Source organism: Mastigoproctus giganteus, chromosome 6, assembly GCF_048544385.1.
Source record: "Mastigoproctus giganteus isolate SK-2022 chromosome 6, ASM4854438v1, whole genome shotgun sequence".
Taxonomy (NCBI): Eukaryota; Metazoa; Arthropoda; class Arachnida; order Uropygi; family Thelyphonidae; genus Mastigoproctus; species Mastigoproctus giganteus.
Genome location: NC_143580.1, coordinates 222,443,869 through 222,469,251, shown reverse-complemented (window position 1 = coordinate 222,469,251; position 25,383 = coordinate 222,443,869). Strand labels below are relative to the sequence as shown.

Here is a 25,383-nt window from a genome sequence, read left to right as displayed (position 1 = left end):
AACACATCGCAAAATTTCTCTACAGCTGCAGAATCGGCACTGGCGACTTCACTGCATACTTTAACATTGTGGAATCCAGCTCGATGATTGAACCTATTAAATCACCCATTGCTTGCCATGAACTTCGGTTGAGGTTTGCCTTACTTATCCTTAATATCTTTATAAATACTTGTTGCTTTTGCTTGAATAGCCATTAGACTCAGGGACACTTGTTTCTGAATCTGATTTTCCATCCATATTATTAACAGCTGTTCCACTTTCAATATAGCACCTGAACACTGTTTGTGATCACTGTTGATCTTAAGTGCATTCATCCTTTGACATGTTCTTTTATACGTGCACTGTCTTTTAAAATAGTATTCACTGTTGAAGCAGCAAGACCTAATTCCTTTGCAATAGATGACAAACTTTGTCCTGCTTTGTACTTCTTAATCATTTTCATCTTCATTTCTAAATCAATTTTGTTTTTTTGTTTTGTGGCACTACCAGCACTTGCACTTTTTGTTGGTCATTTTCCCTTCATCATTGTAATACATAAATAGGAATGAAGAGAGGTTTCTGAAAATTTGTTTTTTATATGATTGACGATTTCAGTGAAGGGAACACATTTCACCATAATAGTGTAAAAACCCACACAATTGCAGTTATCAGTATTATCGCAAATGCAATAAAATCGAGTTTACTACCCGTTTATAATTAGATGCACTAACAGAAAAGCCCAATAAATCGGAAAGTGAAAATTGTTTTTCTTGTTTTATGATCGTGACCTCCAGAAATGTGTTTTAGAAAAATATCACAAAGGCATTCAAAATTGATTCTTATAATGGAACATATGATAACAATGACAGTGTAGTGCAATTTCCATTATAAATATGACCTTTCAGAGAGATAAATAGCTTAGTTATATAGTAAAATTTTCAACTTCCAAAAAAAAAAATGTGTTATTGGGTTCACATTATGATATTTTCACAATACCTCCATTTATTCCTACGGGATGCGAAATACATTTCCACAATTTTTTTTAAGTTTACACCAGCTGGCAAAAACTTACGTAAAATCCAATTTCCATAAGTCGAGTATTACGTAAGTTGGGGAGTTCCTGTAAAGTTTTTTTCGTTCATGTTTGTTACTAACTGGAAAAGCATTAGCATTATAAATATTGGATGCAATTTCAAATGAAGCATTGGCTTGTAGTTCTGCATTTTATACAAATATACATTAAAAAGGCAAGAAAGTTAAATGTTAAAATGCAAAAAGGAAACCAAATATTCTGATAACAATTACCAGTGAAATATAAATATTTTCTTTGCACTTTAAGATTTTCTTGCCATGGTTTTGAAACCAAATATATTTTTAAGTTTCTGAAAAATATATAAGATAAATTTACCAAGAAAAATTCAGAGAAAAAAAGAAAAGAAAAATTAGTTTAAAAGAAAATATACTCATCTAAGTATACTAATCCCAGTTTAAGATTTATTTTTACACCTTAAGGATGTCTTTTTATTTCTCAAGTTTATCAAGGAACTAATTTTGGACTTTGCGACACAGTAGCAGAGAGTAAGATTAAGGATCTTTTAAAATTTTATCAAATAAAGTAAATACAGTCAGTCCTCGTATAGCACAATAGTTATGTTCCTAGAAACACTCGTGCAATATAAACAACAGGCCCTATGGGGAAAATGGGGTTAGGTGCTGACCATCCAAGATTGAACACACATTAGTAACGAAAACATTACCAAACACAAAAATAATCGTAATAAAATACGTAAGTATTTTATTATGACTATTACGTAATAAAATATTGCTACTGCTTTTGCTTCTATCGTAAGCAAACTTGTTTTTTGTTTGAATTTCTATCCAAACAGATGACAGCTGTTCCATCTCTTCCAATTCTTTGTGTTTTAATCTAATGGATTTTAATTACACTTTGAGTTGTTCCTGCTATGAAAGTTGTTTTTATTTTCTCCGCATTCTTTGTAATTCTCGGTGTTGCCTCATTTAGGCCTGTAGCAAGTGCAATATCACATGGTCTTTCATTTCGCTCAAAGCGTTTCACAATTTCATATTTTTTCTCTATCGACAGAGGCAGACTGGCCATAAGCCTCACCGGGGAAACCCCTGTGGGCCAGAGGTGATTTTGGCCATAAACCCTGGTATGAGGCCACTACAAATTTTCCCAGAATAAGAATAATCTAATGAATTTTAATTACACTTTGAGTTGTTCCTGCTATGAAAGTTGTTTTTATTTTCTCCGCATTCTTTGTAATTCTCGGCGTTGCCTCATTTAGGCCTGTAGCGTGTGCAATATCACATGGTCTTTCATTTCGCTCAAAGCGTTTCACAATTTCATATTTTTTCTCTATCGACAGAGGCGGACTGGCTATAAGCCTCACCGGGGAAACCCCTGTGGGCCAGAGGTGATTTTGGCCATAAACCCTGGTATGAGGCCACTACAAATTTTCCCAGGTAAGAATTTTTGATCCAGTCCCCCTCTGTTTATCAGTAAAATTTTGTCAGTAAGGAAAAAGAAGTAATCATTCCGTTGTCTTGAGTAAAAAAATATATGGAGGTCCTAAAGTCTCGAAACTTTATTAGACAGTTGGACAGACAACTTGAGTAGTCGAGACCCGCTAATTTTTGTAAAATTGGACAAATGCTAATAATTTATTGTAATTTTTCCTTGTAGAGGGTCTGCAGTCTCATTATGGATTTAAAATAAACTTTGTGGATTTTTTGAAAAGGGTAGTATAGGCTATTTTTGGAGATTTTAAAAGAATATTAAATTTTAAGAATATTACATATTTTATTTTAAGGCAGAAGAATATTCTTACTTGGGGTTTTCTTCAGAGGTGGCTGCATCCGGGAGAGGTGTAATTCAGAAGGTGTTGAAATTGCAATTATATGGAAGGAGGACAAAGGAAAAAGCCAGCTTTTGTCCTAAATCCTTCCATGGTGAGTAATTGTAGGCATAAAGGGAGATGATGTCCCGTTGTCTAGGGTGATGATTAGGTTTCCAGAGCTGTATACAGTACAGCTCCGGAAATCCCATTTCAGGAAAGATGTGACTGTTTTGGAAAGAGTACAGTGGAGAGAAGTGGGGTTGGTTATTGGCACAAAGATGTATTCTTTGTGACTAGATTCATGTTTTTTAAGTTGGAAAATCTGGAAATCTATGTTGTGATCTGGTTAAGGTTTCAAAAGTTTTTAAGAACTTGAGTGAACTAAACACTGGGGATGCCTTTTTTCCCTTTTCAGGCAACAAAAACTCAAGGACAAGTTGAGAAAGAATAGCTACAGACTAGTATGGTATGAAACAAAAAGTTATGATTATTTTTGTTTCTTTGCAGATAAATTGGATGTAGGTAAAGACAATAGAGATGGACAACAATACAACAATAATAGATTATTCCTTGAAAACAAAAATAAATTGGATGTAGGTAAAGATAATAGAGATGGACAACAATACAACAATAATAGATTATTCCTTGAAAACAAAAATCTTCAATAAAAAAATTTTTTAAGGCATCTTTGCTAATTTTTAGAACGAGAGTGATGTTGGAATACTGAAAGGAAATACCAAAACCTTGCATTGCACATCATTTATCCATCAGGTGTGTGTTTACTTGAATTGGTTGCCTAACTTCAGAACAACAAAGTAAAATCATGTTGCTGTACAGTATATATAGGCGCCTCCATACCAGGTGGGAAGGAGCAGCAGTGCGTAGCACAAGCTTCTTGATTAGTCCGGGGTTCGAGCCCGTCACCACCAAATACGGAGGATGCGGAAAGGTCAGGGAATGACCACCGCATATCCCGGAGCAATATGGCCTTAGTTGCTAATGCTCCTAAAAAAAAAAAAAAAACAAAACAAATGACAACAGTATATATAACAGAAAAGTGTAACACTAATGCAAAGATATTTTGGGGAACATTTTGGAAAAAAGTGAGCATCGAAAGACACACACACAAGTCTGAACTTATGAAAATGAATTTGTAAAAAAAGGGATTCTGCTTGAACTAAAATAATTGCAACAACCAGGAGTATACTCTTGAAAATGTTGAAGCATCTCAACATTTTCAGGAGAAAACATTGTAATAGCAAGAAGCCTTTGGACATCAAAAAGAAAACAAGTCAGATATTAAAATCATAATCATAATCTTTTCTCCAAAAAGTGCTAATTCCTGCACTTTGCAAAGATTTTTTTTTCAACCTAAATCAGCAATTCTGTTCACTCATGACATTATTAAAGTAAACTTGCACACCTGTTTTTTAAATTATGTGTAATGCAAGATTTTGGCATTCCTCTCAATAATACTGAATTTTGAGAATGCCAGTCTACTGTGAACAGTGAATGCTGAAGATGGCTCTCCATATATTCTCTTAAAAAATTCAGATTACCCAAACTAATATAGAGAAATAACACTGTCTTCAGTTTGAAAGTTCTGTATTATTGAGAGGAATGTCAAAATATTGCATAATACATCATTTACAGAAATGCTGCATGTTCACTTTAATGGTGTCATGAGTGAACAGAATTGCTGACTTGAGTTGGAAAACAAAAAAAAAAAAAAAAAAAAAACACCAAATCTTCACAAAGTGCAGGAATTAGCACTTTTTGGAGATTATGATTATGTTTAATATAGGTGTAATGTATGTGTAATATAAAGATTATGATTATGTGTAATATAATACCTGAAGTCAGTTGATTGATCCTATTTTCTTTAAAGCAGTGATGAATACAGAGCAATATCTAAATATGTGGAGAAATGAATACACAAGTGGTTCATACATAATGGATCAACACCCCTATGTTGTGAAGGTTGTCTTAAACTTTTTTTTCTCACAAAATTTCTTTGGTGTATAATAGTGGAAGTTTGTATCCCTTGCAGCTCTAATTTAGACTTACAATTATGTAATTATGGAAGGATAACAAATAACAAAAAATATAATTAAGTTAAGTTAAATTTTAACAAAAATAATAACTTCTAACTTAACTTTAAACTTTGTAACTGATTACTACCAATGTTTTTAACAGCTCTGAATTTCATTACTTATTCCTGTGTAGCAGATCCTAAAATCTTGTAAAATGCTTCTATTTAGGCATGATAGGGAATCTCTTCTGTAATATCATATAGTGTAGTAGGATTTCAAATTATGACAATCCAATTACAGATTTATTCAGTTTGAATTATATTTACAGTTTTATGTGAAATTGAATTTTAGTTAAAATTTCAATTTAACTACACGTACACTTAGATTGAATCATTTTCATTCAAAATGTAGTTAGGTGTACTTGACTAAATCTTGCAAAATCAAACTGCTATTTTTCTAAATTTTGATGTTTATTATGAAATTTTGTAGGATAGGTTCTGCACCATCCTCCTATGAAAGAATACGATCACGTTCATTTGGTAAGTTTTTAATTCCATCATTTCATGTATTTCAATCATGGATCATTTACTTATCCATAGTTTAATAGAGATAAAACATTTTAAAGCTAAGAGCTGCATTGCATAAAGCATTTGGATCTTAGAAAGGCTTTTGATACTGTTGCACACGGAAGACTGCTGCACAAATTGGAGCAGTGTGGCATTGGTGGCAAATTGTTGCTATGGATAAAGGGATGGTTGAGTGGCAGAAGACAGAGAGTGGTAATTAATGGACACTGCTCATCGTGGACTAATGTTATTAGTGGAGTCCCTCGGTATTCAGTGTTGGGTCCATTGTTGTTTTCTGTATTTATAAATAATATTGATGATGGTATATCAAGCTTAATGTCCAAGTTTGCAGAGGATACAAAGGTTGGCAGGGTTGTTAAGGACGCTACTGACACTATGCTGCTGCAACAGGATCTAGAAAGGTTGAGCAGATGGGCTGAGAGGTGGCAAATGAAGTTTAACATTGACAAATGTAAAGTAATACATATGGGAAACAGCAACCCCAGAGCAACGTATCAACTCTGTGGCACTACACTGACAGTGGTAGAGAATGAGAAGGACCTGGGGGTAATTGTGCAGGCAGATATGAAGTTCTCTGAGCAGTACAGACAGGCTGCAAGAGTAGCTCATGGTGTCTTATCAATGATAAAAAAAGGAATTTTTCTAGCAGGGATAGGGAGGTGATTATTCCCTTGTATAAGGCAATGGTCAGTCCTCACCTTGAGGACTGTATACAGGTCTGGAGGCCTCATTTCAAGAAGGATGTAGAGCTGCTGGAACGAGTACAGAGAAGGGCAACAAGGTTAGTGAATGGAACGAAGGGTTGCTCTTACGAAGAAAGGCTTAAGTTTTGCAAATTACAGTGTCTGGGGACTAGGCACCGGCGAGATGATCTGATAGAGGTGTACAAAGCCTTGAATGGTTTGAGCATGCTCAATGCTGATGGGATACTGCCTCTTGCTCAGAATAATCACCTGAGAGGGCATAAATTCAAATTGAGGAAAGACAGATGTAGGATAGATGTGCAGAAATTTGCCTTTAGCCAGCGGGTAGTTGGATGGTGGAATAGACTTCCATCCCTTGTTGTGGAAGTTGATAGCCTAAATAAATTTAAGGCTCAGCTAGACAGGTATTTCGAACGAACGGAGGGGTGAAGTGGAAGGGGTTTTTTTTTTTTTTTTTTTTTTTTTGCTGATGCTGCATAAGCTTGCTTTCTTGCATCATATGCCTCTACTAATGCTAATGCTAAGTAGTTGCTTCCTTTTTGTTTTCTTGCTTAATTTTACAAATCACTTATTTTTGTTATTCATTCTGTATTTTCTCACACAAAAAAGTTCCACCGATGTTAAACAATTGCATATTCACCACAAACAGTAACAGTTATTAATAACCAACATACTGTTATTGTTTGAGTTGCACCTGGTTGATGATTGGAACGCATAACTGCTAATGAAATTTCTGAAATCCTCTTCAATTGAGGTTGTAATTAGCTAATCTCAAGTGGAGGGAGTAGCCTCCCTTGAATTATTCTGTTTGTTTTTTAAAGGCTGCACAACATTGGGCAATAAATATTTGCTTGATCCACAAAATAATCTTGATCCATCGCTGAAGACAGTCCATTACCATTCTTCATTCCAGCTAGCGCTGACCGGGCTAGCTGGGTGGGTAAAGTGCCTGCCTGGCAACCCAAAGATCACAGGTTTGAATCCCGCCTTGGGCTTGGATATCACGGTGCCACACTATCCGGTAGCAGGAAAAAACTGGTTCCTTTGTGTATTGCTCACATCATACAATAAAAAATAAAAATAAATAAATTCCAGCTAGCTCTGTAATCAAGGTATATGATTATGTGGGGACTGGGGACTGGAACTTAGTATTAATCAGGTCAAATGATGCAAGCGAGAAAAAATTATTCTGTATTAGCTAAAATAAATTTCCAAGTCTATCACAATTTATCCGCCTCTAAAAAAAAAAAAAATAACAGCCCTTTCTACCTTGAATCTTGTCAAACTCGCTATTAGATCCTCATGAAGGGATTCTGATTAGAAGATTCTATTGCTTCCCAGAATTTCATATTGGTAAAAATAACAGCCCTTTCTACCTTGAATCTTGTCAAACTCGCTATTAGATCCTCATGAAGGGATTCTGTTTAGCAGATTCTATTGCTTCCCAGAATTTCATATTGGTATCCCTTTATTTTTCTTTCACACTGACAGTGTGAAATAATTACCTTACTCATTCATTTTTGCTTATTCCTTTAAGGATCTTAAATACCTTATCAGGTCACCCCAAAGTGTCTAACCACCAGGCCTTGTGGTTCACATCTTATAAGATGTTCCTCATGGGGACAACCTTTAGCACTCTCGACCAATCTAGTTGTCTTTCTTTGGACCTTCTCTATGTCCTAAATCTTTCTCATCTTGTGAACCACCTTTAATTCCATGTCCCGTTTCCCTAATCTGTATGCCCCCCAATTTCTTTTCCCAAAAATGCAAACCTTACATTTATTAGGATTAAACTTTGGTGACCACTTTCAGACCATATGTGTAACTTATCTAAGTCGTTCTGAAGTAGCATGCAGGTTCTTGTTAACCATTCTATCTATCCCATCAGCAGACTAAAAAATTTTCATATATACTCTCAATATCGTTGAAAAAAAATCAGGAACAAGTGGAGTCCCAACACTGAATCCTGTAGGACCCTCTTGTTATATTTGTCCACTCTGCAAAGTGCCCATTAATTAACATACTCTGTTTCCTTCCACTGTGCCAATCTCTGGTACACTTGATAGTCTTCCCAGTAATCCCAACACATTCCAATCTGTGCAGTAGTTTCTCACTGGGAACCAAATCATAAGCTTTATTAAAACATAGTTATGCAATGTGACAGTTGTTTCTAGCAAATAAAGCTTTTTGACATCATAATAATTAATGAGGTTTGTCAGGTAAGACTTCCCTTCAAAAAGCACTGTTTTTAAGGGAAATCCATTTAGGACTTCATTCCTATCAAGATTTCTGTAATGCATCCTTAATCATAAATTACAGTGTCTTAGCCACTACAGAAAACTTGTTAGTCTCTAGTTACTCATTTCCAATTTTAGTTCCATCCTTCCACCCCAGATTCTAGTGATCTCAGTTGTAGTCCTAATGGTACGACACCATCCTTTGCTGCATTCTTTAATGTAACTGGATGCATCTCATCTAATCCAGGAGCCTTACTCTCTTTCAGCCTCAGTAATTTTTCTGATAGATGCTTCTCAGAGATCATTATATCACAGAGCCTGTCTGTACAATCTTCAAATTCATTCAGTTAGGTATATGCAGTATATACCCAATTGCTTGTTCACTTGATCTGCACAAATCAAAAAGCCTTTCCATATTTGAACTCTGTATTTTGGCAACTAATATTATCTACCCAACTAACTAAATAACAAACATTTGGTTACCAAATAAATACCAATAACACCTTTCTTCAGTTTTTCAGTCCTATCAAGTTTACACTGGTGGTTGTATTTTAATTACTAAATGTCTACAAAACAAATATTTTTATAGACATTTTTGCCAATAACATGAGCAACAAGATGTGATGCAGTTTACTTGGCCCCAAGCATAAAAAGCAGAACTTGGTACAAGGAAAACTCACTTAACATTATCTCCTTTAGAATACATTTTTAAAAACAAAAAAGTACCATGATGAGTATAAACATATCTAGTCAAAAATATATATATAAAATAGCCAAAGCTCTTAATTTTTTTATCACTGTTCATGATCCTGAATGCATTATTATATACCAAGTTTCCACGATAACAAAATTTCTTGTACCATGCACAAGTTCCCTTGATAGCATAATTTCTTGCGCAAAGTTCATGCAAAGAGAATTTTTAACAGCAAACACTTTGTCTGTATAATCATTTATAACTAGTATGGTATCTAAACAGAATATTTCATTAATGAATCATAAACGGACATTTTTTATAGTATAGATGGTCCTTTTGCCAACAAACTTCCAATAAAACATCTTCCTCATAACGTTTAAAATTATATTTGAATTATATATTTGATTCATTAATATTTCTTTCATTCAACAGGTCCCTAATATTTGCAATATCAATTTTTTAAAAAATATGAAATTGCAAATATTGGGGACCTGTTGAAATTTCAACAATATATTGAAATTCCAGTATATTATTAAAAAAATATTTCTTGAGAGTCACATAAGGCCCAAGGACCCTGGAAGGGGTTTCTCTCCCTACTCTAAACTGTCTTTTATTGTTTTATTTTTCAAAAAAATTTTTGAAAATATTTTTAACAAAATAATAAAGTTGTTCATTTAGAGAATGTTATATTGCAGATTTATTAAATTTTTGAAAATGTTTTCTTAAACTTCATATTTTTAATTTTCAGTTAGTGGAAGTCAATTGCGGGTTGCAGCAGACAGTCCAGAAGGCCACACACGAGTTACAAGTTGCTCACCACTGTACCGTAAATATTAAATGAATATATCATTAAAGTGAAAATAGAGATAAAGCAATGGTTTAGTTAACTTATACTACCATGTAAATTACAAAAACCATTTTGTGGTAGATTTAAAATGTGAATAAAATTTGGGAATTGCCATAAAGCACTGCATATTAGTAATGGAATCTGTGCTGTAATTTTTAGCTATGTTCAGTTTTAAACATAATTAATACTTTGATGTCTGATGATATTTGTAGAATAATAATAATAAATTTTATTTTCCAGTGAAATCCTCAAGTCCAAGGTTCAGTCAGCGTAAAGATAGCAGTGGAAGTGTGAGAAGAAGAGGTAGCACACTTGGAAGCGTCCTTGATTTTCCTTGGCAACTTTCTGATGATGATGCTCAGAACAGTACAGTACGAGAAGATTTCTATTATTCACAGGTATAAATGTAATTTACATTTAATATAAATACAATTCTTTGTTAGTGTGAACTATCAAAAAATTTAGCCAAAATAAGTTTGACTCCTCCTTCTCTCTGTGTATTCTCCACATATTCTTTTAATGCTAATTATTATTCTGTTTGTTATATTTAGGCACCCAGTGTTACTCTCTGCCTTTCAATTCTGAAACTACATGGTGACCTAAATGCTTGTGCCAAATACACTTTAACTTTATGCGACTACCTATTCAATATTTTGAAACCTCAGAAGCTCAACATTGACTTGGATCACAGCCTTGTTATTAGGTAAGCTGAATATTACCTCTATTATTATTATAAAAAAAAATTATTATTATTACCTCCTTACATCTTTAAGATAATAATCCAGTATTTCTCATAATAATACAAAATTTCCACTGAAATAAGAAGTTAGCCTTTATGAAAGCAGACTTCTGTGATTAAGAGAATTTAGCCTTATATTAAATTTTCTCCTCTATGAATACCTCTTCAGGTCAAAATCTTCCTGTATTTCAGAGGAAAAATATCCTTGTTCGTTGTAAATCTGATATTTAATATTTTTAAGATTATACCAGTCTTTTGTGTTAAAGAACACCTTGTGCTAATTTAAATAGACCAAATATAGTGTCTGACATCACAAGTACGGCTTACAAGAAGTCAACTTTGTGTCACCAAAATGAATGTTATTAAGTTCAGTAACATTTAATATGGGAAAATTTCACAAGGGAAATGTGTCAAACTTTCATTGTATCTGACAAGAATATGTAATGGGGTCAAGATCAAAATCTTTTTGCCTTTGGATAAAAAACATTCTGAGCTGTATATAGCATTATGGAATTAATTTAGTTTACATAAAACTAAGTTCTTAATGGCATCATGTAGAAACCAGTTCCTAAACTTAGGACTACCACAGTAGATACATAGTATCTATAATGGCCGTAGCCAAGTGGTCAGTGGCGGGAGTGCAGTAGCGCAAGCTCTTTGAATAGACCAGGGTTCAAGCCCCTGGCTGCTAAATACGGTCGATCTGCCAACCCACACTGGACCAGCGTGGCAGATTATGGTTCATACTTGTTGTACTTTTTTTTATCTATAATGGCAAATGAAGTGGCATCATAAGCCCCAGAAAAAGAAAAAAAACTTAATCACCTGTCTTTGCTCACTTTTCTCTGATAAATTTGTCTAATTCTCCTTAAATTTTTTCAAAGCTACTTCCATAACTTAATTGAAGTTTGTTCTGACAATCATTTACCCTCTAACTGAAAGCAAATTTCTACACATCTATCCTGCAACTATCCTCTTTCAATTTAAATTTATGTCCCCTTGTGTGATGTTTAAGAAAGGAGTAGAATATCATCAGCATTTAGCTTATTCAATTCATTCAAAGCCTTAAACACTTCAATCATATCTCCTCAATCACTTTTACCATGCTGTACCTAATAAAAAATTTCATGCATTTACTTTCTAGGAAAATGCAAATCGTCATTATCAGAACTACTAGACAATCATTCTGAAGATTGGTGGGGAAGATTCTCATGTCTAAATTGATGTTATCAGTGGCAGTAGATCTATCATTGTAGATCACAAACAGTTGAAGGCAAATATCAGTTTAGTTTTTGTTTCTTCTCAAAATTATCAAAAGGTAATTTACCTTCAACGCCCTTTCCAATATGGTTAAAAAGTGTGAACAATGCATAGCTATGATGAGATGCCACCCGCCCATAAAACAAATTCTGCCATCAATATGCATCCAGTAAATGTGTCCCATAAGTGAATTAAGATTCACTTGTGGTTGTCACAGACTTTCTCTCAGATATGCCAGACAAGTTGTACTTGCTACCTGGGAGTCTAAAACACTGATGGAACTGATAGTCTGGTGACATTCAAGTCAAGTGGACCCAATTTTGGCGAAATCCAGATGATCTGTGACAGCCAAATCCTCTGCTTCCACCTTCATGATGGTGGGACTGTTAATAATCCTGGGCATAACCTCTATGCACAAGCACACTGTGGGTGACCACCCAGGTGTGAACCAACATAAGCAGGGGTGGAGGTGTGGGCCCACACCACATGGAGGAATGCCACTCCTCTGTGTTACCAGGCAATACTAGGTGGCAGATGACTCTCATCAACCGGTGCAATACCACCACTTTGGGCGCCTCCATAGCCAGGTGGGAAGCAGCAGCAGTGCGTAGCACATGCTTCTTGATTAGACCGGGGTTCGAGCCCGTCACCACCAAATACGGAGGATGCGGAAAGGTCAAGGAATTACCACCGCATATCCCGGAGCAATATGGCCTTAGTTGCTAATGCTCCTAAAATCCAAATAACTAAACTAAACCACCACTTTGATTATTGGAGGCTTGAAGTAATGGAACCCATGTTTAGTCTCCAGACTTAAGTTCCGGTCAACCCTTCCCCATCTCTTCCATCATGCAGTATGACTGATGACTTTGAGGTTATGATGAACATCATGGCGAGATCCAATCTTCCTTACATTTCGAGGGTACAGCTCTAAAATGGTGTTCGCAGGCCAGCCGCTAGTTAGTACACCAGACAGAACCTATTGGTAACTCTTTAGGAGGCTTCTGGATCAGCTAGTGTATAATCTTGCTACCTCTACTCTGCCAGATAGTGACCGGAGGGAGTCTGAGTAGTGTGTATGTGGGGGACATGTATATGCCATATCCAAAAATTTCATTACTTCATACAGCATGTCCCACCCCACACTTTTCTTACTATTGACTACACTGCGAATTGTCAAACTAATAGAGTAAGCTTATCTGTGAAAAATCTAAATCTCCCAAACACTTCCTAGTTCATTTCACAAATATATGTGGTCTCAATTCTGATCTCAGTGATGTCCATTTCCACTTGCAGTCTGCCAAACCCCATGTACTTTTTCTGACAGAATCTCAATTATCGGTTGATTCAACCACTGCTCATCTCAGTTGCCCAAATTATTCGCTGAATGATTCCTTTCGCATCAAAGGTGGTACTTGTGCATATGTTCATTCTGATATTCCCTGTCAGAGACTTAGTAATTTGGAATCTCCTCTCTTTGATCTTCTCTGGCTTAAAATCTCTCTACCTCATTGTGTCAAATTCATCTGTTGTCTCTACCGTTCTCCCAACTCCTCCAATCACTTGGAGCTCTTTGACTTCCTCTCTTTGCAACTTGACTTTCTCCAGTCCAACTTTCCTAACAGTGAGGTAATTTTCCTTGGTGATTTTAATGTTCACAACTCCAGCTGGCTTCTGTTTTCTAGTCATACCGATTTGTCTGGTTGATATGCTGAGGCTTTTGCAATTACTAATGACCTTGCACAGATTGTTCATTTACCTACAAGAATACTGGACAATCCTAACCATACAGATAACATGCTTGATCTTTTTCTAACAAACAACCCTTCTAAGTACGAGGTTGAAGTGAGTGGTCCTTTAGACACCTCAGATCACAACTTGGTGATTGTCTCTTCTCCAATGAAGCCATTATCTCATGGCTATTCCCCACCTCATATTGTTTGGCATTACAAGAATGAAAAATGGGACAATCTGCAAGATTTATTTTCTTCTTTTCCTTGGTCAGATTACTGTTTTAAAACTTCTGATGTCAACGTTTGCTCAGATCATGTCAGTGAAATTATTCTTTTAGGAATGGAATCCTTTATTTCACACTCCACTTTAAAATCTCGTCCTTTATCTAAACCTTGGTTTTCCAATAAATGTGCTAAGGCTGTTCAAGAGAAGAACGTTGCATATCGTAATTGTCTTGTTTCCAATTCTTCAGTTTCATTTTCTGCCTACACGAAAGCTCGCAATAATTATAAAGCAGTTATTAACCAGTCCAAACTAGATTTTCAACAGGCTAAGAGTAGAAAACTTGCTTCTTACCATAATGCCCTTCTTGCCTTAAGCCAAGCATTATGGTCTCTTGCCAGAGCTATTGGCCGCAACTTTTGCCCATCTCTGCTCTCACCTCTGTCAGAACCAGATGGTTCTATTGTCACTTCAGCCAATGATAAAGCTGACCTGCTAGCATCCCATTTTTCTTCGAACTCATGTATTAATGAGCTTGGTAAAACACCTCCCACCATTCCACAGGAGGCATTGAATGGGGATATTGACGAATCTTGATACTAAGAAAGCTTCAGGTCCTGATGGTATTTTTCCTCTTGTTCTCAAAATCTGTGCTCCTGAACTTACTCCTGTTCTTTGCCGCCTTTTTTTCACTTTCTTATTCCAAAGGTGTTTTTCCTTCTGCTTGGAAATTTGCTCATATCCAGCCAGTTCCTAAACTGGGTGACAAATCTCTCCCATCCAATTATCGTCCCATTGCAATTACTTCTACTCTTTCTAAAGTAATGGAGGAATCAATTAACCGCCAACTCTTAAACTACCTAGAAACCTTCCATCTGATCAACGATCGCCAGTATGGATTCCACCAGTGTCGATCCACTGGTGATATTCTGGCTTATGTTACCCATTTATAGACAAATTCAATGGAAAAGTTTAGTAAAACTCAAGCAGTTGCTCTTGACATCTCAAAGACTTTCAATCGTGTTTGGCATAAAGGTCTTCTAAACAAACTTCCATCTTATAGTTTGCCAACTGTTTTTTTTTGTAATTGGTTATCCAGTTTTCTCTCTGATCGCTCACTGAGGGTGATGATAGATGGCTTTCTGTCTTCTAACTTCTCGACTAATGCTGGTGTCCCCCCCCCAAGATTCAGTACTTTCCTCCACTCATTTCCTCTTGTATATTAATGACCTTCTTCCATTGACTGGAAATCCTATCCAAGTTTTGCCGATGACAGCACATTGCATTCCATTTTCCAATTTGAGAAACCTTGCTCTGCTGAATCAACTTCAACTTTTCGAATATCCGCTACCAATTCCTTAATTGCCAATCTCCAGGTAATCCTCCAGTGGGGCAGAGACAGTTGATTTCAATCCTTCTAAAACTCAGTCTTGTCATTTCTCACAAAAATGATTCTTCTGCTCCTGTGCTTATCTTTGGTGACACTCCGATTTCTAGGCAAAATGATATATCTCTTTTGGGGATTACCCTGACTTCTAATCTCTCTTGGCACAAGCACATTACAAATATTGCTTCCTCTGCATCTAAAAAACTTGGTTTTCTCTTTCCTCACGGCATTACTTTTCTTCCAAACATGTTCACTGTGTACAAATCACAAATCCACCCTACCATGGAATATTGTTCCCACATCTGGGGCAGTGCCCCAAAACCTCTCTCAGGCTTCTAGATGTCATTCAGAAGAGGGCATTTAGATTAATTAATGTCTCATCTCTAACAGAGTCTCTCCACTCGCTGTCTCATAGACGTACTGTTTCTGCTGCATGCCTCTTCTACAGATACTTCCATGGGCACTGTTCTTCTGAATTGGCTTCTATAATTCCTGCTCTCTCTTTCAAAATAGTCCAAACACGTGCTGCCACCAACCAACATCCGTTTACTGTCCAACTTCAAACTCACAGAACCAACTTTTCATCTTCCTCATTTATTCATTCAACTGCCATTTTCTGGAACAACCTTCCTTCATACATATTTCCTGAAAATTACAGTCTACAAAAGTTCAAGTCTAATGTCAACAAATATCTTCTTTCATCTTCTCAAACTCCAACCCAAATGCAGTACTAAGTACTATAGGTTCTAATACCTCTCGTGTTTTGGGTTTTCATAAAAAAAAAAAAAAAAAAAAAGAGTAACTTTATTGTTGTAGAAATTGTTTGCTGAAACTGCTGCATCTTGGGGCAATTTAAATGTACTGATGAGAAGTGATGTTTTTTATTCATGGTTTTGTGATAATTTTATGCCAGTAAAGAGTTTACTTCTGCGTAATTATTGTCCTGTGCACTCATTCTCTAAATTCAAAGTCTAGAGATGGAAAAATATATAAATAATAGTCTTACTGAAAATATAAATATACCAGTCCAGGTTTTGGACTAAAGCATCATCTTTGCCCTTAACCTTTCAATGGTGAGTTTACTATGAGTTGGTCTCTGGCAGTGAATTTGAGATAACAACAGATTCTGTGCAGTAAGATTTTTTTATGGAATTTTGAATTTTTTTTTTTTTTTTATAAAAATGAAAACTATACATAAATGCTGTAAAATATTATTGTGGGCTTATTTTGACTTTATTGCCCAACATTAGAGTAAAATTATTGTCAAAAAAACTTTTATTTAAAAATTTTTAAATTTAAATAAAAAATTTTAAAAAAATTAAATTTTTATTTAAAAAATGTTTAAATAAAACCTGTGATTACCTTTTCTTTTTTTGATGCAAATTATCTTTTACATTCTCTTGGCATTTTCCTTCTCTTCCTGTCATTCTTTTTTCTGCATGAGTAGACTCTTTTACCACTTGAAATAAAAATTCATTTAAGTTATATGTCCGTCCTGTCGTGTTGGCATTAACAAGAATATTGTTAATGCCAACTTTTCGCCCTCTACAAAAGAACTATTATAATTTTAAATAATAACAGCTATGTCTGTTTATCCATTCTGCACCATATACATCTATTTATCTATTATTTAATTTGGTTTTAACAAATTCTAGATCTGAATTCCCGAGGTATTCTTCAATTTTTAGTATTAATATTAGTTGTGGCAAATGATGCAAGAAAGCAAGCTTATACAGCATCAGCCAAAAAAACCCTTCCCATTTCACCTTTCCATTCTCTCCTATAGTTTATTTAGCTCTTCCTTGAATTTATTTAAGCTATCAACTTCAATAAAACAGATGGAAATTTGTTCCAGCAATCAACCACCTGCTGGCTAAAGGCAAACTTCCACACATCTATTCTGCAACCATCCTTCCTCAGTTTGAATTTATGTCCCCTCATCTGTCCAGTCTGAGCAAAAGGAGGGATGCCACCTATATTCAGCTTACTTAATCCATTCAAGCCTTTTAACATTTCAATCAGATCACCTTGCAGGTGCCTAGTCTCCAGACACTGCATGGTTCTGGCGCATTATAGCCTTAGTCGCTGATGCACCAATAAAACCCAAAACAACCATCCAACCAACCAATCTCCAGACACTGCAGTTTGTAGAACTAAAACCTTTATAGGTAAGGGCACCCTTTTGTTCCCTTCACCAATCTGGTTGCCCTTCTCCACACCCTTTCCAGCAGCTCTGCATCCTTTCTAAAATGAGGCCACAGACCTGCCTGCAGTACTTAAAATGTGGGCTGACCATTGCCTTGGGATAATGGAATAATCACCTTATCCGTGCTAACAAAATTCCTGTGTATCATTCACAGAACACCATGAGCTGTCCTGGCAGCCTATCTACATTGCTCAGAAAACTTCATATTTGACTGCACAATTACCTCCAGTCTTTTTCATTTTCCACTACCCTGAGTGTAACACTAGACAGCCGATACATTACTCTGGGGTTACTGCTACCCATATGCAGTACTTTGCATTTGTCAAGGTTAAACTTCAATTGCCATTTCTCAGCCCATCTGCCTAATTTTTCTAGATCCTGTTGTAGTAGCATACTTTCATTACTGTCATTAACCGCCCTGCCAACCTTTGTATCATCTGCAGACTTTCAAAATGTAGATCTGTTTACATACTCCTGAGAGATCTTGCATGAAAAACTAGAAACTCCTGAAAGGGTCAAGAAAGTTATTGTTAGGATTCATTTACCTCTGCCATGAATTCTGCACTGAAATATTCTGCAGTTTTCGACATTACATTGTTTGATACTGAATCACCTGGCATAAACTTGTTTATCATAGAAAAGCATAAGTTCCTCAGCAATACAAAACTACTGAAACTAACATTTAAATTAAAAATAAGCAGTGGACACTTGTGGAGAATGAATATTTCTTGCCATTTAAAGAAGAAAAAAAGGAAATTTTGTAATGTTCAGGTTTGTAATCTTTATGAACTGGATGCAGAAGCTGCACTTTTCCTGTGTATGGATGATGCAGAAATTATTGCAGTAGAATGGAATAGACAAAAAGAAAAATGTGTATAGGAAGCTAAGAATGAGCCACAGTGCAAGACCACAGCATTGCCAAAAATAGTAATATTAGACAGTTTGAACAAAATTTATAAAGATATTCTAGGTATAGGAATCATGGTCACCTCTTGTGTATAGCAAACCTTAAGGTATGTTTTTTAAGAATTGTCATTAATGGTCATCTCAAAAGAAGATTTGATGTAGTAGTAGTAGTAGTGGCATGTGATGCAAGAAAGCAACTGTATGAGCTTATGCAGCATCAGCCAAAAAAAAATAAATAAATAAAAATAAAAAAAAATAAGTAAATAATAAAATAAAAAATCACACCATTCCCTCCAAATGCCTGTCCAGTTCCTCCTTAAATTTATTTAACCTGTCAACTTCCATAATGACAGATGGAAGTTTGTTCCAGCAATTAACCACCCGCTGGCTAAAGGCAAATTTCCGCACATCTATCTACATCTGTCTTTTCTTAATTTGAATTTATGCCCACTTAGGTTCGTAATCTGAACAAGTGGAAGGATCTCATCAGAATTCAGCGTGCTCAACCCATTCAAGGCCTTATATACCTCAATCAGATCACTGCGCAGGTGCCTAGACTCCAGCTGCTGCAATTTGCAGAACTTAAGCCTCTCTTGGTAAGAGGATCCCTTCATTCCCTTCACCAATCTCGTTGCCCTTCGCTGTACATGCTCAAGTAAATCTACATCCTTCCTAAAATGAGGCCTTCAGACCTGTACGCAATACTCAAGGCGTGGCCTGACCATTGCCTTATACAGAGGGACAATCACCTCCTTCTCCCTGCTAGCAAAATTCCTATATATCATTGACAAAACCCCATGACCTGCCCTGGCAGCCTGTCTGCATAGCTCAGAAAACTTCATATCTGACTGCACAATTACTCCCAGGTCTTTTTCATTTTCTACCACCTTAAGTGTAGTACCACACAGTTGGTATGTTTAAACAACTAAGTTAAGTAATCATATAATTAGCATACAGCATAGGCACATTTTTCCTGTTAGTAAAACCAATAAATTCTGTCAAAGGAAAAAAGAGTGAAAGTATGAAAGGGCAAAATGCCCAGTTTGAAATTTAAACAAAGGAAACTTAAGGTGAAAGAATAAAGTCAGGTTTATTTGACAACTTGCAGGGATAAGGAGGTGATTATTCCCTTGTATAAGGCAATGGTTAGGCCACATCTTGAGTACTGTATACAGGTCTGGAGGCCTCATTTCAAGAAGGATGTAGAGCTGCTGGAACGGGTACAGAGAAGGGCAACAAGATTAGTAAATGGAACAAAGGGTTGCTCTTACGAAGAAAGGCTTAAGTTTTGCAAATTACAGAGTCTGGAGACTAGGCACCGGCGAGGTGATCTGATAGAGGTGTATAAGGCTTTGAATGGTTTGAGCATGCTCAATGCCAATGGGATTCTTCATCTTTCTCAGAATAATCACCTCAGAGGGCATAAATTCAAATTGAGGAAGGACGGATGTCGGATAGATGTGCGGAAATTTGCCTTTGGCCAGCGGGTGGTTGGTTGGTGGAACCGACTTCCATCACTTGTTGTGTTGAAGTTGATAGCCTAAACAAATTTAAAGCTCAACTGGACAGGTATTTCGAACGAACGGAGGGGTGAAATGGGAGAGGGTTTTTTTTTTTTTTTTTTTTTGGCTGATGCTGAATAAGCTTGCTTTCTTGCATCATATGCCAATGCTAATGCTAACTTATTGTAGAATCAGACCGAAGATGGTGAAATTATCAATGTAGCGAATGTAAGGCTGTATGGGAGACCAAAGAAATGAGCCGATAGTTCTATGTATATTTATATCAGATGAAGTAACCCTAAGTGTGGGTTGGGGGAAGGTGTGAAATGGTCAAAGTGAACCATGCCCTTGTGACAGGGAAGTAAGCAATTAAACAAATGAGGCAGATGCATCAGTAAAGGGAGAATAAATGACTATCAAAGTAGCATTGAAAGGACACTCAACTTTCTTTAAGACGAAAAAAGAAGCGATAACAGAAGAATAGCATCTTGATATTGCTTTCGGCCAGCCTAGTCGCGCACGAGAAATAAATTGTAGTGTTAAAGGACAGCAGAATGCAAGTGGAATAAGGGGAATATAGTTGTGCTCGGGCTCCGTAGGTTGCGAAACCTGTACCAAAGTCGGCCCCTGGACGGAGGACTGGACATATGCCTCATGTGTTTAAGTCAGTATTGTTATTGCAAATATTGGACTGAACAATGTCAGTGGTTGCGAAACCTGTACCGTAGGTTGCGAAACCTGTACCAAAGTCGGCCCCTGGACGGAGGACTGGACATATGCCTCATGTGTTTAAGTCAGTATTGTTATTGCAAATATTGGACTGAACAATGTCAGTGAATAAATATAAAAAGAAAATAAAAATAATCATGAAGATGACAAAATAATAAGTAGGACAAAACAAAACACCCCATCATAAGCCAATCAATCCGTGAGCACAAGCTTTCTACACTGTGAGACATGATAGAGGCTAGGGGGTATATGACTATACATTATATACAGGCCTGAGAATAATAAGGAATCAACCTGAAATTATGTTATTATTAATTAATTGCAATCATTAATTGCAGGTTGATTCCTTATTACTTTCAGGAAAAAGGTAGTTAAAAAAATAAACTATTTTTTTTTATGAAGCAAATAATATCCCTTATGTCTACTTATGTATCACTTAATTCAGTTTCATCAACTTCTGGATATCTGTATTACAGAGAATTTCTTCAGTTTTGGCTTTTATGAGCCAAAATTGAACATTGATGGACAATGATACAATGTTCTCAGATTTTCAAAACTATTTTTATGCTGCCATATATTACAACTGTGGCTACTATTAGTTGGAAACACAGATAAGAAATGGCAGCATGTAATGGACAAATATGAAGACAATTTACAAAAAGTGTGCGTTATTTGAAGTGACTCTCAAAAAATGTAGATCTATTTATGTGGAAAGGTTAATTGTAAATTGATAAAATATAGTTAGTTGTGGGGACACTTCTGAATAACTCTCAGGTAAAGCAGTTAGCTGATAAAATTTGCTCAGGTACAGAAAGACCCTCATTTGAACTCTTTTTATTACTTGGAAAGGAGAAGATTGGCTAATTACAAGGTTGCTATCTAACTGTGAATGTCTGTGGGTGCATGACAGGTGTTACTTCCTAATGAATTTCCACACATTATAATGACCATAGGAAAAATTACCCCAAAAAAAAAAAAGACGAGAAAATTATAAAGTGAGAAAAATATAAAAGCAAATATGGTATTGTCTGTTATCATCTGTTCCTTACTTAACCTTGGTACATACTAGTGGATTGCTCATTTACAGTGTGCTAAAAAAAAAAGAAGAAAGTGATTGTAGTCTAAACCAATGTTTCCCAACCTTTTTTCAGATATAGACCACTTTATATTTCAGCTGTAAATGACAAATCACCTTAATATTTGAGGTAGAGGCCATGGACCAGAAAAAATATTAAACTATACATGCAGAAATTTTAATAACTGTTTTTTAAATACAATGATATTTACTCATACTTAACATACACAGAGTAATCACTGAATTATGACCACCCCTATGAAAACTGAATGCGACCCGTGGACCACATGAGGTACGAGAGTTCAGATTTAGTCGACCTACGTAACATGGATAAGGTGTCAGTGGTTCAGTAGGTAGTAAAATTCTGAGCATGATGGGTAAAAGGAAGGATTTATCAGACTTTGATAAAGGACAGATTGTGGGTGCTCGATGAGCTAGTGCCTCGATTTCCCAAACGGCTGAACCGGTGGGGTGTTTGACTGCCATATTTAGTGTACGAGGACTGGCGTCAAAATGGTCAAACAACGACTCGACAGCAAAACTGCAAAGGTCAGCGAAAGGTTGATGTTAGAGGTGAGCGCCGGGTCCAAGGACTCGTACAGGTGAACAGGCGTAGCACTGTTGAAGAGTTGACTACCCAATACAACATGGGCCAACTAGGAACAATATCTGGCATGACCATGCATCGCACACATGGGCTATACCAGCAGACGACCCCTACGACATCCTCTCCTAACCAAGGTTCATCTGCGTAAAGGACTCTCCTGATACAAAGAGCATGCAAATTGGACGTTAGAAGACTGGAAGAAGGTGTGTGGGTCGGATGAATCATTATTTATTCCATACACTGTGGATGGTCGTGTACGGATTTGGCATCAATAACATGAGGCTCTTCATCCATCCTGCATGGTATCAAAAGTGCAGGCCGGTGGAGGTGGTTGTATGGTGTGGGACATATTTCACTGACAGGAACTTGGACCCCTGGTGCATGTGGAACAACGTATCAGTGGTCTCCACTATCATCAACTGCTGACTGTGTACACCCCCCCTACGTTACACTTTTTCCTGAATGGCGATGATGTCTTCCAAAATGACAATGCATCGAACCATTGGGCACTTGTTGTGCACGAATGGTTCAAGGAACACGGTTCCGACTTCCAACATATCGATTGGCCTCCAAACTTCCCCAATATCAATCCCACTATGGAAAGGCATATCAGGCATCTGGATACACCAATCACCTCCATACCTGCATTGTTGACTGCATTACACACAGCTTGGTTGGCCATACCTCCCGACATCTTGTTGAATCAGTGCCACATCAGATAGATGCTGTACTGAGGGCAAAAGGAGGATCTATGAATTATTAGGTAGGTGGTCATAATTCAGTGATCACTCAGTGTATATAGTATATGCAAATTGTTGTAGGCCTACATGTATCTCCAACCACTGTTAATTGGATTTGTCTACCACAAAAAAAATCTTTGTAATTATCAAATATTGTGGATCATTTTCGTAAGTTATGTGGAACACTGGGTTTTTTTTTTTTTTAATGAAAACCCAGAACGAGAGGTATTAGAACCTATAATACTTAGTACCGTGCTTGGGTTGGAGGTTGAGAAGATGAAAGAAGATATTTGTTGACATTAGACTTGAACTTCTGTAGACAGTAATTTTCAGGAAATACGTATGAAAGAAGGCTAGATCATAGATATCACTTAGCTTAATTTTTCAGCACTCATCTCATAGTAATCCGCTTAGTTGGTTGAAAGTTTTGCCATATACATAGTGGTTAAGAGATTCTAATAACTTACGGGGATTATAAATTTAAAAACTAAGTTATGGGCTTTAAAAATTTTTCTAAGAAAGAAAAGTGCACCTTCCATTCTATGGTTGTCTAATTAAAATAAATTAAATGAAGTGAGATAAAAGCTAATAGCCGTGCACGAGCGACTTTCGAAATCGTCTTCAGTTAGCTGTAGTGGGGAGGGGAGAGCGCGCGAGTGTGTTACATACAGGTTGAGTTCCGGAAATGCATTTCAGTGCACGTGGAAACTTAATACGTGCTAAATTCCAAATAGGGAAGAAGTTGGTGGGAATCTTTTTGTTTAATATGTTAAGTGATGTGTGGTGCTTAAACCACTCAATGATGAGGACTTCGTTTTGAAGGATTTTATAACTGGAATTTAGTTTAACTATTGTGATCGCTGAATCGGTGAGTGGGTTATGATTATAAGATTGAACATGTTGTGTTAGTTCTGTACTTGCTAAATTAGATTTGAAGCTATTAAAGTGGTAGTATGCACGCGTGTTAGAAATATTTGATGTCCCGAATTTTGCTGTTGTACTGCCTATGTAACATGCTTGACAATCTGATTGGCATCTAATCAAATATATAATGTTATTATGATCTTGTGTCCCATACTAGTATGTTGTCTTGTATGAATTGAATTTAGAACTTAATCTGTTATAAGATGTAAATATTAATTTGATATCTGTATTTTTAAAAATCTGTTGAAGTCGTCTAGCATATTGTTGATGGTATGGGAGGGCGATAAGGGGTTTGTGTATCTTATTCTTATTCTCATGGTTATTAATTTTGCTTGGATTGTTAGTATTATTATGGACTTATTATTTCCTGTCGATAAATTTTTTGGTGAGGTATTGCAATTCTACGGATAGGTCTGTTTGTGTGTGACTATATTTGATAGTATAGAACTGCTTTTTTGATGTATAGAGGATGGTGTGAGTGGTAATGTAAGAATTTACCTGTATGTGTGTGTTCTTTCTGTATATTTTGGTGCCTAAAGATGTACCTATTTTGTATATAGTGAGGTTTAGAAAATTTATTTTATTATTGGTTTCTACTTCGAGGGTAAATTTGAGTCTCTCGTGTGTTGTATTAAACGTGTTCAGTAAAGTATCGATAGTGGTTTTGTTGCCTGTTAAGAGGACGTCATCTGCGTATCTCATATATAGTTTAATCCCTGGGGGAAAGGGTTGGAGTATTTTTTCTTCAATAGAAGCGAGGTAGATTTCGGATAAAGGGGTAGAGATACCAAGGCCCATGGGGAGGCCAAAAATTTGTTCGTAATTTAAAATTTAAATTGTTTGGCATCAAGTAAGTGACGTTAGTTCTAAAATGTCATTAATGTTTAAGTCAGTACGTTTTGTCAAAGTGTCTTCTTTAATTAATAGTTCTTTAAGAGCCAGTAGCATGGTTTCGATGTGTACGTTTGTATATAGGGAGACAACGTCGAAGGACGCGAGAATATCGTTTTCAGATATGGTCATGGAAGTTATACGTTCGTGTGCCTGTTTAGTATTGTAGACTCTGTGTGTCATTGAATCTGACAGGATGTGTAACATTTTCTTTATATATGTATTTTTGTCCATGATTGCGATGGTGTCGCATTTGTCTGCCTTTTGTATTACAATGTTCAGAATTTTCATGAAGTCTCGTATGTCGGTTAATTGTTGTTGGTGAATATTAGGTTTACTAGTTAATTAGTTACAATTAAGTTACAATTACAATTTTTTGTAGCTCTGAAAAAACCTCCAGCATAGATGAAACTCAAAATCAGCCTCTTCATATCTCATGCTTCATAAGTAATTAAGTTTATTCTCAAACATAGTTCTAATGTTTGAACTATTATCTTTTCAAAATTATCTTATACATGT

The 25,383-nt window shown here is 36.1% G+C and overlaps 1 protein-coding gene across 1 annotated transcript in view; it reads left to right on the top strand.

The window, feature by feature from the left end:
* The window catches only part of LOC150085014 (zinc finger FYVE domain-containing protein 26-like), a 192,189-nt gene that overhangs the window by 114,806 nt on the left and 52,000 nt on the right, over positions 1 to 25,383 (top strand). Inside the window, exons 11-14 of the mRNA XM_090376435.1 lie at positions 5,363 to 5,412; positions 9,844 to 9,921; positions 10,183 to 10,340; positions 10,494 to 10,645. Coding sequence (XP_090232561.1) covers positions 5,363 to 5,412; positions 9,844 to 9,921; positions 10,183 to 10,340; positions 10,494 to 10,645 — 438 coding nt within the window. The remainder of the gene's footprint in view (positions 1 to 5,362; positions 5,413 to 9,843; positions 9,922 to 10,182; positions 10,341 to 10,493; positions 10,646 to 25,383) is intronic.